The 16,085-nt window shown below is 30.6% G+C and overlaps 2 protein-coding genes across 2 annotated transcripts; one reads left to right on the top strand and one right to left on the bottom strand.

Annotated features, from left to right (window-relative positions):
- Positions 1-489: 489 nt before the first annotated feature.
- On the top strand, positions 490-1,483 carry LOC111041380 (bombyxin C-2-like). The gene is made up of 3 exons (XM_022325650.1): positions 490-578; positions 710-896; positions 1,236-1,483. Exons 2-3 carry the CDS (start codon positions 716-718, stop codon positions 1,424-1,426), a joined length of 372 nt encoding a protein of 123 aa, XP_022181342.1. The 5' UTR covers positions 490-578; positions 710-715; the 3' UTR covers positions 1,427-1,483.
- Positions 1,484-4,552: 3,069 nt separating this feature from the next.
- Positions 4,553-7,085, bottom strand: LOC111041381. The gene is made up of 2 exons (XM_022325651.1): positions 6,289-7,085; positions 4,553-5,107 (listed from the first exon to the last, which is right to left on the bottom strand). Exon 1 carries the CDS (start codon positions 6,617-6,619, stop codon positions 6,290-6,292), a length of 330 nt encoding a protein of 109 aa, XP_022181343.1. The 5' UTR covers positions 6,620-7,085; the 3' UTR covers positions 4,553-5,107; position 6,289.
- Positions 7,086-16,085: the final 9,000 nt, after the last annotated feature.

Raw genomic sequence — 16,085 nt, forward strand, 5'->3', positions numbered from 1 at the left:
GAATTAGTTTTATATGAAATTTCGGATCTTTATTAATAATTTGTTTAATAAATCCAATTTTAACAGGACTATTTTTAGCTTTTCATTATAAAACAGATATTAATTTAGCATTTCAAAGAATTATTAATATATACATAACATATACATTTAATTCATGGTTAAAAAATATTAAATAAGAAAATTTAAAGACATGACGTTACATGTGATATGTGACATTTTGACATTTTGACATATCACTAATGATATTTTATTTACCTTCAGAAGTTGCAATTGGGTAATGGGAAAATGTAATAACAATTATTAAACCATCAACATTATAACAATATGTCAATCAAAAATTAAATTAATTTTCCCTCTATAAATATTAATAATCTTGACCCTTGTTTAATCATCACCTTAATGTTGGTTGATGTGTTTTAATTATTTTCATTTATTGGTCCTTTAATTAGAACTCTTGTATCATATTAAAACAAGGGAGAAATCTCTATATATAAGACCAATAATGGCTACGATGATCAGTTCACAATTCTGCAAACCATATTATCCACACTAGGTATCTGAACATTCATTCAAGCGAGGTATGTATTTTTTAAAAGTGTTTAGCCATGTTTAATGATAGTACTTTAGTTTGATATTTAAAAATTGTATTTGATTAAAACAGAGTTTGCTTATAACATCCAGAACTTTTCTTATTTTTGTACCATTTCAGAATACAATGAAGATAAATCTATATTTGAGAGTACTCCTCTTGGCATTACTGATCAAAATTGTAACAGCTAATGTTAGACTTCAACGTTCACCTCAGCACTACTGTGGTTCTAGATTGGCAGACATCATGATGGTTGTATGCAAAAATAAGTACAATGGACCAAATGGACAAAAAAGAAGTCAAATTAGTAAGATCATAATTTATACCATAGTACCACTTCAAAGTTTAAGCTAACCTAAGAATAATACATAAATTCAAAATAAAATTCTGAGGTAGGTTTAGTCCTCTCAAATCATTGTTGTTCGTTCAAATTGAATGTGTTTACAATTTTTGATGGAAAATAACAATAAAAAATCAGCTGTTATTATGATCAAAAAAAATAAAATTATAATTATAAAAATACAATTAATTAGATTTTAACAATTACGTACTTGTAAGTTGTAACTAAGCTTTTTACTAAGCTATTTACTTTAATCAAAATCTAAACATTATTAAAACAATAAGTACTTTAATATTTTATCAATAGATTCTGATGTATGGGATTACAAAGACCTAGAAGACTACAATGCAATCGACTACCCATACTTACCTAAGAAAGAAGCAATGTCTTTTATGCCCTCACGTTTACTTCGCTCTCTCAAAAGAAGTATTATCGATGAATGCTGTCACAGGCCCTGCTATTTATCTGAGCTAAAAACTTACTGTGGAAGTCCGTAGTGATTGACTTAGTTATAAGTGATATTATAGACTCTGAATAAACTATTATTATATAAACAAAATTTACCTATTTATTAAAATCCATTCCTCATCAGGATGCATAGGAGGATGATTGATGATTGTGTATAAAGCATATTGTATGAAAAGATAAATATATTACATATATAAATATTAAGTAGCAACAGCGTCTGACACTGAATAATTAAAAAGTATTTGATGAAGTCAATCAATCTTATCTTATTGCTAATCTACAAAATATTTCTACTAAATCAAGCTCAATGAGGTCACAGCGTAATTTGAATCTAGGAACAATTTTTAAATTGTATGATACTACTGTGAGGTAAGTATATTTTTTTAATCAATCGAAATATTCTATATTAAACATTCAATAAATAGAATACTATTTGAATATCATATATCTACCTATCTTACCTACATTGTATTATAAAACAATTTAAATGTATTAATGTAGGTATTATACTAATATGAATAAAAAAAATTCAACAATTATTCAAATTATTTTTTATCAAGTAAGTCTATTTTACCTACCTACTAAATCATTTAACACTTAAATGATACTCCTCAAAGATTAATAGATACACTCATAACGTGAAACTTTTAAATTTAATTTAAATTTATAGCTTATAAAGCTTCTTCCACATCAATTTTGAATTTTTTTCTATGGGCCAATGTTTAATAGTTAGCATAAAATTGAGTGAGCTATTTCAAAACGTGCACCGAATACCAAAACCCTATATTTAAAATATACTACTGGAAAATAGGTTAGGATTAATCTTATGTAGCATTGTAAATAATTTTTATTAAAATTAATAAATATATAATGCATTTAAAGTTGTTTTTCATTTATAAATTAATAAGAATATGTTCAGTCAGTAAAAATCAATATTAAAGCAGTCCAAATTGTCACAAATCAGTAGTATAATTTCTGAAGATTATGTAAATTATTTACAGTATATTTATAGTATATTTTTTTTAATAATTATAAGATTATAAAATGTATGAAATGTACCCATTATATTTTTGTGTGATTATATTACATAATAATATATAGTTTTGCTGTTTAGGAACTTACATAATGTATTTTTTTACTTGCTAGGTCTCATGTAGGAGCTTGCATTCTTCAGGAACAAAATTGAAGAATCAACGATTTTGAGTTAAAAAAGTTTGAGTTTACCAAGTTCAACTGTATTAGTTTGTTCAATGTTCATTCCTCTAAATATTACCTTAGCGCCCCATGACATATATTTATTATAGTTAAATACCAGTCTTTAAAGAAATATTGGTTTGGTTCTATAAATCTTGCTTTATGACAGTAATATTCATACCTCTTCTAGTGCTTCTATTCAAAAATATGGCTAAAATTAAGTGTAAAATTTAGTTATTAAATATTTTTGTATTGCCCTTGATCACTTATTAACTACAAATCATGAGTTTGAAATTCACAAAAAGTATCAAAATTAAACCCTGCTTTGATAAAAATAAAAACTAGTACTAGTAGATACACAAAATTAAATAAGAGACACTGATGATTCATCATTGTACTAAAATTCATAATTTTGTACAGCAATTATTATTTTTTATTATTTTTTCCTCCAAAAATTTGGTTAGAATCTTATGCTAGACATAGGTGTGTTTACAGGGGAAGGCAAGGTGGGCTGATGCCTCCCCAGTCACTTATTTGAGAGTTCAACTATTTCATTTATTGACACTAAAATATTAAACCATTATCTAGTATTCAATATTATGATAAAATTATAAACCAAGTATACCAGGTTTAGTCTATGATTTTCCCCTATAACCATTTATGTCACCTTATTAGGTAATAACCTACATTATAACCTATAATTATGGATATGTTTTGGTACAATGGCACTCATTAAATTGTTTTACCTATTGTATCTTATTGTCTTATCTTTCATTTGAATGAATACCAAATATTATTATTTTTTTTAATTTAAAATTTATAAACTTTTATATTATAATATAATATTGTGATAGGTAAAGCATATTAATACTAAGTATCTCAATAAGATGAAAAAAAATTTGAAAAAATTTGTCCATAATGTTTGGATTGCAATTTAAATTTGCAAGAGGCTGAGATTTGTTTACTTGATTAATTATTCAATGAGTAAAGAAAAATAGATACTTATATGTGAGAATTGGATAGCGGTTGGTTGAGTTTGAAGAGATACCATGTTTAAAAATATGTATCAAGTTTTAAAAGAATTTATAACTATCCCAGTTATAAGTTGTTCGTGTAAGAGACATTTTGTTGGGTTTCATTAAAACAAAACTTAGAAGCACAATGCTTCAAGACCATTTGAAGGCATTATTAGCAATGAGTATTCAGAGAAAATCTGTCTACAATAATTGATGATGTAATTGAAAATTTAAAAATACTAAAACTAATGGATAGGCGTATGGATATGGAATTGTAAAAAGAACTTTTTCATTGACTGTAATACTGACTTTTATTATTTGTTATTTTTATAATTATTCATTACAATTACCTATACTTGAAATAATATTAACATTTTTCCAATTTAAATCATTTTATAATAATAATAGTTTTATTGTAATTTTTTCATATTCAATTTTAATGAGTAAGTACCTAATTCAGCTTCAAATGATGTAATGGTTTGCTTCATATGCTAGTAATTATTTAACAAGACAAATTTCAGATGTTTACATGTTTACATAAAAAGTTACGGGTATCTATATTGTAATATTGTGTGAAAAGAGTCACAAATATTAGGTAGGTATAATAAATTATAGTATGTAAACACTAAAATTTTACATTTGCTTCCCCAGCCATGGGGGTCTGCACACGCTTATGATGATAGAACTTACTAATTCCCAACTAAATTAATGGAATTGTATTATTGTTTTCATTGCATAGATTATGTATGTAGAAAAAAAAGTTATTACAATTGCAGTTTTAAATACCTCAAGCTACTATAACTGGTACATTGTTAATAATCTTGGATAAAATTACTCAGGAACATAATATTAAGATGTATTGATAAAAAAATCCAGATAAAATACAGTAATCAAAATTAAATTATAATAATTATTCATAACATACATGGAAACTAGATACTTTTCATAAAAATAAATAGTAAACGGATACACACTTTACTCAACAACAATCAGTAAATGTGTTCACAAACCACAGATGTAAGGCGGAGGCCTATACAAATGTATGTCTAAATGGCATGTTACAGGTGAGAGTTACAAAAATACATTAACATATTAATGCATTGATTACATTTTATCCTAGGCAGAGTAAACAAAAAATATTATTTGATAAATTATAAAAATATATAATAGAGTGTGTACTAAATGAACACGACACAGAGTTTGTACTTATTTAAGCAGTCCTTAATGTTTTATTATATCTATTGACTATTAGTTAAATTATTTATCAGTTTCGGTCTCCTGTATTTTTTTTTTTAATAGTATGTACACAACTTGTGAGCCATATTTGGACATCTGTTTGTTATTTTAACCAGAACATTACTTGATTATTGAGGTGTGCCACGCTCAAAAAGTGGTCCATTTGAAAAAATTTGGAAGAAAATGTTATTGATATTTGGTACACAGACTTGATAGAAGATGGAGGATGGAGAGGTTTTCTCTCCATTTGACTCGCTGCTTCAGCTATAAATCAAAATAACCTAATTAGTTTAATAATAATGTTGATTTTTTATCATTGAATGAAGTATTAATTTGTTTCAATAAAATGAATATAAATGTATGAAACATAGGAAAAAAACCACGATACGACTTAAGACATATCGGTGAGATAAAGGCTCGGGCACACGTACATGGGCTGTAATGGTGTACACTGTACAGGTAAGTGAATCACAGCGGTCAGTGGTCTGATTGTATTATTTTATAGAGGTTAAGGTCAGACCACTTTCTGAACGCCAAAGCCATAGACTTTTCCCAGTTAATTTTAAAAATGAATGGTTAAATTAATATCATGTTTATATTGACAATATTACATACATACAATATAGACAACTGTGGTTAAGACTAATTATTTTATATTAAATAAGAATTTGTAAGTATTTTTTTTTTATATACAATATATATTATAAAGCATTGTATTTTTATAGAAGTGTATTTTAATGAGAAGTGTACTTCTACAAGCCGCAGATTTAAAGATTGGACAAGTCAAACAAAACTTCAGCGGACACAAGATAAAAACGAATACCATTAAAAATGTTTTATAAAAATTTAAGTAGGTATCTATTGAGTATAGACAATACAAAACATTTCGATAAAATCGGTGTATCTGTTGCATATCTAATCCAAGTATTTGTTATTTCAAATTTTTTAATGCAATAATATGTGGTTTATGTATCATCACTTTTAAAAGTGACAACAAACAAACCCACTACGTTACCTAATCACATAAATTGTTCTGCTATGCGGCAAAGCTAATGATCTATCGACGGTATGGATCGCAAAGCAAACCATAGGTATCTAAGAGAACATTATACCTAAATGTGTCCATCTTACATACCTACTAATGGCACCTACTACATGGCAAAATTTTGTTTGCAAGGTTCAATAGTGAGCTATTAGTTTTGATATTAGAATGAATTGATCTATTATAAAATTTAAAGGTAAGATTATTATCTGGTGCCCCACACAGGCTTTTACTGATATTATTTTTAAGTAACTTATGATCATTTTAAAATGCAGTTTCAAAAAGGTCATAACTTACTAACAACAAACAATAACTGTGCTTTGGTGCGGCGTGATTGCAATAAAATAAGCTGACAAAAAGCATGTTTTTCTAATTTGAATTTATCGTAATGATAAGTAATCACCTTAAGGGGCACTTTTTTTCGTGCGCTTTGCTGGCGGTGGCTGGGGCAGGGAGGCTGTCTTATTGCCCGGATCGTCGCTTTGGTCGTTAGGCACGTCTTCGATGATGCCAATGCTTTCATTGGTGTTCAATCCGATGACATCGTTGTTCATTTTGGCGGAATCATCGTTATTAATTACGGCGGAATCATCTTTATTCATTTCAGCCGAGTCACTATCGTTGGTCTCGTGGTCTCGTGGTCTCGTGGTCTCGTGTCCGCTCATTTCGTTGACTTCCTCGACAACGGGGTGTGGAGTGCCGTGTATGGCGTCGATCAAGCTTAATACAGCCATGGCTTCGAAATCGGCGTTCAACCTGCGTGATTGTTTTCTGTGCCGGCGGAGCCGTGTACGACGGCGCCTGGGCCTTTTGGATGGTGATGGGTCTTCCTCATCCGATGAAATTAAGTTTATCTTTTCAGTCGATCTATCGTCGTCATTCAAGACAATTACGTCAGAATCAGAATCAAAATCAGAATCTCCGTGCACCACTTAATTAATTGTAAGAAAAGCCATATTTTCGGAACACAAACGGCTACGAGTCTAGGACACCGATAACAAGGATATCACAACCGTTACGAACAAGGACCGATACAAATCAGTACTCACTGTTGACAACGTCAAAAGTGTATGAACTGGTTGTGAAAATCGACGGGGCGATGAAAAATATTACCGATATGGGCGAACGACCGGCCTAGTGTAGTAATTTATCGTGAGAGCGGCGGAAAACAATTCGCGTGAAAATCGCAAAGTGCTCTTGTGAATGCCGGACACTGAGACTCGGTGACGCGTCGACTGGCTGGCGGAACGCGGGACGAGGAAAGAATGTGGAACAAGCCTGCAGCCTGGCGGTGGCATACCTTTGCGATGCGACGATTGGCCGGGTGACGGTGTGTTTATTCTACAGCCTCTTTGGTTCAACAGGTACCTAGCACGATGCCCGTCCGTGGGACAAGTATCCTCATCGCGTACTGACCATCTTTGACCGCGGTGACTACTGACCCGCCGCAAAGGTGGTGCAGCTGTCGTGGCACCCGCTGCCCGCCGAAATTTGTCGCATCTGCCGCCGTACTATAACTGGGTAATTGTTCAGGGAGATTTTAAGATGGCGCCTAACCTCGGACTGGTGTACCTTGACACACTGACCAACAGTGCGTCGACACCCGAAGGCTGATGATATTGTTCTCGTTTTGGACCTCACTGTTAGGTTACTTATTGGTGGTATTCCGAGTAATAATTATTACCTATTCGCATTGATTACATTGTACAATATATAATATAAATATGCATTGTAAAAATGCTGTTAATAATAGTTTTTGTAATTACTAGTGATCCGAGTAGTCGTTTAGAACATATTTACAATAATCATTTATTACAAGTGTCAAACAAATTAATGACACGTTTAAATAAACTGAAAGTGTAAGGAATCGTAAAATATATTTTATATAAAAAAAAATTACCGACACACTCATAAATTAATGTACACTTTTCTTTAAACGTTTAACTTTTTTTAAGTCGTTTAATATATCTGTCAATATGTAAATGACAGTCGGTTCAAACAAAAGGCTGCAGGAGGCCGTTACAAAATCACTCTTCGTCAAAAAGAATTATGCATATTGATATACCCAGCGACACGGTAGTACCGAGAGCCAATTAAAAAAAAAGAAGGTGTTGCACATGACCGTGTATATAATATACAGAAATCTAAGCATTCCCATTAAAATATGTGTTAATATTTTGGTATTCTTTATTAAAGGCTACAGGTCTCCGATTCAACCGTGCTCCATCATCATAAAAACATGTACACGGCTAGTATTGTGGATATCGGGTCGCTAGGTGTAATGTATTATAATATAACTTCACGTTAGGTACCTATACGAGTCATAAATAAAATGTACAAATAAGTAGGTTTCTCTACAATTCTGAATTCTATTACATTATCATAAAAACATTATAGTCGCCCGTCTCGACCATTTGCCGTCGGCACGTACCCAATTAGTTATTATTGTTAATGTATTAACAATTGTGCAATGCTTGTCAATTCCTAATGAGTAATAACTAATAGGCACTAGGCAATAGCGTATGGCTGCATTTTTCTTGGGTACTTAAAAAAGGTTTAACCTATACCTAAAACCTACCTATGCCGGTAATATAATACCTATTATACAAACTAAATTTGTGTATCAAAAAATCGTTTATTATAAAGCCTATACTGTAGAATAAATTATACAATCTATAAGTACAAGTATTTTTGAGAAACAAATTATTTTAAATTTCAACCTGAATTATAAGTTCTATGACAATTTAATTCTAATCTATGTTAAGTTGTTAATAATGATTCCCGACAATTATAATTTATAAATGCTGGAGAGCGTTATCAGTTATCACTAAAGACCTGATTTAGTTGCATTGAAAACACACAAAAATTGCATAATAAAATATTTCTATAATTGCACCAAAAAAATTGTAAAAAATTAGATAAGTTGAACTATAAAAATGCAAAAGTTAAATAAAAAAATTATATAAATGTTACTTTCTTGAATTAAAATTGATAATTAGATACATTTCCAAAATAATTTCATGAAAATTAAATCTTCAATTATTTAAAATATGTTTTAACAAAGTTCTACGTCTACACTAGTTATTGGTGCATATTTAGACCGATTTGCCATAAACAAGGCAATTTATATAACCTTCCCATCTGTTGAAAAAGCTTCCTTATTTTCATTGTATAAGGAGCAATCCAATTTGAAATTTTTATTTTATTTTAGGCATGCTTTTCCCGTAGGTATTTAAAAACTAACTGTGAATACATATAGCACTATGCTGTAATACAAATAATACAGCGACAGACTACGCTGACCTGGTGTTATGACGAACATTCTAGTAAACTAAAATTATTCATATCAGATAATACCAACGATAGTAAAATTATGAATTTTAATAATGGCTCTTAACAATGGATTAATGGTACAACCACAGATTATCTACTCATAACGGAAACGGAAACTCGGTATGTCATAACAGCGTTTTTATGCAATAAATTTAGTTGAGTTAAATATTTTATTCATTTAAATTTTTAACACACAAAATTGTAAAAAATTGCAAAAATGTTGAAAATTACAAAAAATTGCATTATAAAATTAAATAGACATAATACATAAAGTATATATCGACTCCACTTTACCTACATTTAAAATGATTTGGTTTATTTTAACTGCAAAAATCGTTGCACCATCAATGAGATCCGGTTTTAAGTTATCACCTTAGACTCTAAGGGTTAGAGTAATGAAATTGACTTACTTTTTACTTATCGGATACAAACATTCAAATAATTTAAGCTGTTTGTTATTATTTGTTACCTTCCACTAGATGTTCAGACTTTCGGAGGGCTTTTGAAGTCATGTGTTCGATAATTTGATCAAATGCTCCGTATACAATACAAGTGTATGTAATATATATATATATATATAATATGTGACCACCTGACTTGCAGTTGCCTATGGACTATGCTGAAGACCTAGGATAGTTGTATTCGAGTGGAGTCTCAAACTCCCGAATTATTTTACAGGCAATCGGTAATTGGGCCACATATTAACTACCTGCTTTGTATGTATACAATATTTGTTTACATTTTGCAACTCGGATATTGGGTCACATATTAAATATGTACAATACATTTTTACACGGTAACCCGTGAAGGGTCACCAAATGAATAATACCAAAATATATGAATTTATTAATTATTAATTACTAATTACAATACCCACCTATATAACATTTAATTTTTTAACATAAACTATTAAACAAGGCGCATACAGTTAGTCAAATAATTATTTATTTGTTTTCAATTACTTAAAAATTCAATTATTTGGTTTAATAATTCTGTAAAAATTTCTCAAATTCAAATGTGTTTTTTTCATTACTTGTATTTTTTCATTTCATTAAAAATATAATTCTTTTAATTTTAAAGATCATTAGATCTCTGGATTTTAATGTCACTACTCTTCAAATACATAATATTTTCTGCTTATTAGACTCAATAATGAAAAATCGTTTGAAAATAGTGGCCCAATCACCGGGTCTACCTGTTTTAAATGTAAGATTTTAGTGCCCTGGCAATATTTTTTTTTAAAGGATCATTGTGGCCGAATTGAACTCGGACGCTCATTTTAGGTACTTCACTTTTTTGGTCCCTGATTTTTTTCGGTATGTACTATACTAAACTATTGTATTCTTTCCCATGTTAACCATTGTAATAAACCCCCTAATGTTATGAGAGTTATTTTTAAGAATAAATATCCAATTTCATAAAAATTTAATTCAGATGTTCATAGAAAATATTTGTAGCATTGAGGCTTTTATTTACAATTATTGTAAGAAAATCTTATGTAACATATTATGTTATGAAATTGTTAGTAAAGATACAGGATATTTTGGCAATGGATCAAAATATGTCCATGCTCAATTGTCACCGAATATTAAAAAATTATAAAATTAAATGAAACCAATTTTGAGTTTTCAACTATGAAATTTAATCAACAAATATTATGGAACTGAAAATAGGCAAGATCATTATTAGTGTTTATACTTTATACGTTGGTGTTTACGATGTTTATAAACTGTAAAGCTCCTGCATAAATGAATAAATATGTAAATTATTACACTGAAAATTGTATTGCATTTTATTGTATATGCAAAAGAGGGCATTTTATGTGTAAGGGCTAAGACCTTACTATTTTCTATTATAAATGTATTATATTTTAATATAATTTACTTATATGTTTAAATTTGACTGATGGAATTTATATTGTACTTAGTGAGTTTAAATTTAATAATAAGACTAACACTTTACATTTTTCAAAAAGATTTTCAAAATGTATAATAAAAAATATATCAATTTAATTTTGACTGATGATTTAAGGGAATCGAAGTACACGTATTTTTCATACGTTATAGACTAATAAGGGGTGGTAAATTACACGCACTTAAAAATGTAAATAAAATATAAATGTCCAGTTTTTAATAAATATATATGTATGAATTCTTTGACAAAATATCTGGGGCATTTGAGAAGTAAATTTTCAATTCTAAAAGACCTTGAAATTCAGATATTTTTTCAAAAATCCCATGAAACAATTGCATTACATTTGTATTTATTTTTATAATTGTTTTAGTTGCGCGAAGTTGCCCCTCCCCCCCACATTGCTATTTAGACTTCAAACCTTCGCCAACTTCACGCAACTGATTTTTTGTCATCATTGACATTAGCGTGCGAGTGCGAAAGTTGCACGCGGCGGTGGTTGCCCGACTCTGCGATTATCGGAAATACACATAAACATTTACTATTCACAGTCACACATAGACATATCCCAACATGTTATATGAATTGCCTAAATAGTATTCCTTTAAACATGATACGCTCTCCACGCCTCCACCCACCTTAAATAACTGGGGGGGGGGGGGAATATATATCCTACCTTAATAATTGACTAGGACAAAACGACAAAGAATTCATAATAATCAGTGGCGCTCGTGCTAGGGTGCGATGGTGTGGCCGCACTCCCTAAGTAAATTTTAAAATAAAATTATATTCTCAATTAAACTTCTTAAAGGGGTGCACACACTGCGTGGTAGTGTTAAAATGGGTCCTGACACAATATTTACCGCCACCAAGACGGCACCGCCTACTGCCTAGACAAAAGAATCTAACCACCACCGCTGCAGTGTTTGTTGTCCTTCAAAGTAACTAAATAGGAATCATGATGGTCTATATTTCATTAGAAATAATTTAAATAATTCAGTATTGAATTGTGAAATAATAATATTTGAATAAAAATATCAATCATCTTAATCCGGCGATTGTTTCAGTGCAATAAGAATAAGTAATCTAAAAGTGCAACGAAAGCTCGGCGACCAACGCCTGTGTGTACTCACGTGAATACTGGATGGTGTGGCGGTCCAAGGCGCACACAAATGTGTGTCGTACGGGTTTTATTATCATAATAATATGATTACATCGAGATGGGCCATGGTGGGACTATACCCATAGGCGTAACTATGATTTTATAGTTACAGGGGCTAGTGTCCTAGAAAATTAATGTTCAAAATAACTTTGGGGGCCCCACACCTCCATCACAGTAAGCGTAACTGCCCTTGAAAATCAAAATTAAAAATAAACAATAAAATGAAAATATAAACTAATCATTACAAACAAATTGTAAATAATAAAATAAGTACAGTATATATTATAGGGGGCTAAAACCACACATAGAGGGGTTAAGCCTACCCCTAGTTACGCCAATGCTTATGGCTAAAGTGTCTATATTTACACTACGGCTACACATAATATAAAGTGGTTAGGCCATGAACACGTACCGGTAGAGCGCGCCGCAGTGATATAATACGATTATAATTAATTTTAATATAATTGTAATTTATAATTAATATAATATATTAACATCAGCAGTGAGTTTAGGTCCCGTAGGACCAGGGTCGTATGCATGGACTAGTTGCTTCTCGATGTTCCTTCGTTTGTCAGTTTCCACGTCGTCGGCGGCGGCGAGTGTCGACGGCGACACCCCACTGGACATCACTATCACAGCATATATCCCTGTTATCAATATTCTGATGACTGATGATGTTAGATCGTTTTTATTTTATACAGTTTTTCATTCCACACTGCTCGCATTTGTTGTTACAAATATAAAACATGGCAGTTGTATTGCGCGCGATAGAACCAACCAGGCTGCAGTCTAAGCCAAGCAACCAAATTTTCATACTATTTAGAGCAGAATATTTACTGTGTATCATAATATTTATTTTTATGATATCACAAATACAAAAAAGTTATTCGAGTTTTAAATAATGAATTTTTAAGCAATAACAACTTTTCTTGTATTTGTGATAGGTACCAAAAAACTATGCTGAACAGTCATCTACTCATATCCCGGCGTAACGTAAAATCGAAACGAATACGAAACGTACATTTGTCGGAAATTATTATTGGGTATTCAATATCCAAATGTCTCTACGGTTAATGAGCAGTAAATACTGTGTCGATAAAAGAAAAACCCGAGTAGTCTTGATATTGTGTAATAAATAAAGGATACATTAGATTTAATTAATATTTTTTTCTTTTTAAATATTATTACTAAACACCAAATAGTAAATACCTATGGTTATAGCCGACGTGTTGTAAAGACTTCGTTCGCAATTAGCACGGATAAATTGAAGAGTCGAGTCTCAATATTATTATCCGTGATTATAATTTTTATATTACTTGCGTACGTTTTTTGTCCAAAAATGAAAAAATCCGATGGAGACCTTTAGGCATTTTCAATGCGTTTTAGGGGCATTATCGTTGAGCAACATTTGCGACAGTTGTACGCTATATGGCTTTAGTATAAGTGGCGCAGCAAAATTGCTGACGATTACAGCTACGGTTTTGACGGCTACACAGCATAAAAAGTGATCAGGCATGAACATGTACCGATAGAGAGCAGCGGCAGTGCATCACACATTCACACACCGTAGTGAGTTTAGGTCCCGTAGGACCAGGGTCGTATGCATGGACTAGTTGCTTCTCGATGTACCTTCGTTTGTCAGTTTCCACGTCGTCGGTGGCAGTGAGTGTCGACGGCGACCGCTCACTGAACATCACGATCACAGCATAAGTTCCTGTTACAAATATTCTGATGTTGATGATGTTAAACCGTTTTTATTTTAAACAGTTTTCCATTCCATTTGTAGGTACTGCGATTTCTAACGCGGTGGTTTTTAAGACCTCGGGGCTTGTACCTATACCTACTTACTTCGGAACTGAAATTTTTTCTTTAATAGATATTCAATATTTTTTTGGATTTTAGGGGGAGCGGCTTAAATCTTTCTTTACAAAATGATATGTGGACAGTTGAAAAATGTTCAATCATTCCCCCAAGTCTAAAATTGATACATTTTTCAATCATCAAATGGTAAACATGATCACGTATTATTATGACTTTCAAGTGAGTAATAATGAACAAAAAATGTAAAGATAAATATTAAGGGAGTGTTGTAAGAAAAAAAGCTAAGAATATATATATCTTCAAGACCTTAAACATACTTCGAACTATGTTCCTCAATGTGCAAGTCCGTGTATGATAAGTGGAAAAAACAGTGTCCATTATTCCCTAGCTACTTCTTTAAATGAAGGTATAATTAAAAAATACGCGAGGTAATGATTTTTGTTCATTTAAATTTTAAAGATGATCAAATTTTTTTTTTTTTTATAAATCAAAAAGTTTGTTTGCGCGAAGGCATGTAAAAATTTAAATTATGTAGAAACAATCTTATGTTAAGAGATATTACTTATAATTATGCACAAACATTTTTTTTACAGCTATAATCAATTCTCATATTATACGCAAACGGTTTGTATGCCTATAATGTTTTTATTTTTATTTTTATTTTTTACCAAACAAAACAAATTTGTATAAAAATGTATAAAAATGTGGCAATCTCTAAAAATTTAAAAGCTCCATTCCAACCTTAAAATTAGGGCTTATGAAGCAATAAAAGAAATATTTCTAAATATCTTTGTTAAAACTTTTTTATCTACACCAAGCAATTGGAAGTGAAGTAGTCTATAATGGGCGCCTATAATAGTCTATAAAGTCTATAAAGGGGTTAGGGGTTGGCTTCTCAACCCAATTATATTAATAATTATGCTACACGTATGATAACAATTAGTACAGGGTCAGGTATCGTGTATTATGATCTACACTCAATGGTATTTTCTTTAAGCTTATGCACGAACACAACAATTTTCAGAGCTGGGATAACCTTAGATGCCCTCATCCTCTATCTTTTTCCACCACTGAGCCCACACTTGATGGAGAAAAGTAAATAATATAAATAAATGTAAAATAATTAGAAAATGTATTATTTTTGAAATAGGCATTTGCCATTTAGTACTTATTATTATTATAGATACCTATGAGTCTATGACTTTCAGATTCACTAAGAATCAAGAATTTTAAGTGCATGCATAAACTGAAATGATGAATTAGGTCAATGGCTAAAATTATTTTTTGGTTCGATAAGATTAGGTTATTAATTGTTACCAAGAGTTTAAATGAACAAAGGGTACGGTTAGTTATCTCAAATTAACTAACAGTAAGTACTTAGGAAAAACATTTGAAATTTATAAACGTGAATTAATAGTACCTAAGCTATACTCTATGTTGTATTGTTGTTATAATTATGGAATTATATATGATATTGATGAATTTTGAATTTTTTTTTCAATAGCTACATTTTTAAATAACTAATGATAAATCTTATCCTAAAATAATTAGGTAATAATCCTGTAGAGTTTTAAAAATGTATACTATATTTGATCAGTAAAAAATCGATACGGTTGAATATAAAAGTTTTGCACCATGTTCTACCATGTACCACGATCTACAATAAAAATATATGTAAAATGTTTTTTATCATAAGATTAGAATACTGATTTTAGCATATTATGAACCTACCAAAGACACAAAACATCCATAATTTAAATAATTTATTTGGATTCAAAGCGTTAATTTTTTTTTATTACCTCGTCCCTCAACAATATTACGATATAAACGATATTAAGGGCGTCAACAGATATTGCATAATCAATCGAGGACTTTATCGAGTTTAATTATATTAAAGGTATATTCATAGATACAAATACCTATACCCGTGGTCCGTGAAAATATGCCGTCTAGTGCTCGTCATCGTATTCACA

This window comes from Myzus persicae, unplaced genomic scaffold (genome assembly GCF_001856785.1).
Source record: "Myzus persicae strain clone G006 unplaced genomic scaffold, MPER_G0061.0, whole genome shotgun sequence".
In the NCBI taxonomy this organism is placed as follows: Eukaryota; Metazoa; Arthropoda; class Insecta; order Hemiptera; family Aphididae; genus Myzus; species Myzus persicae.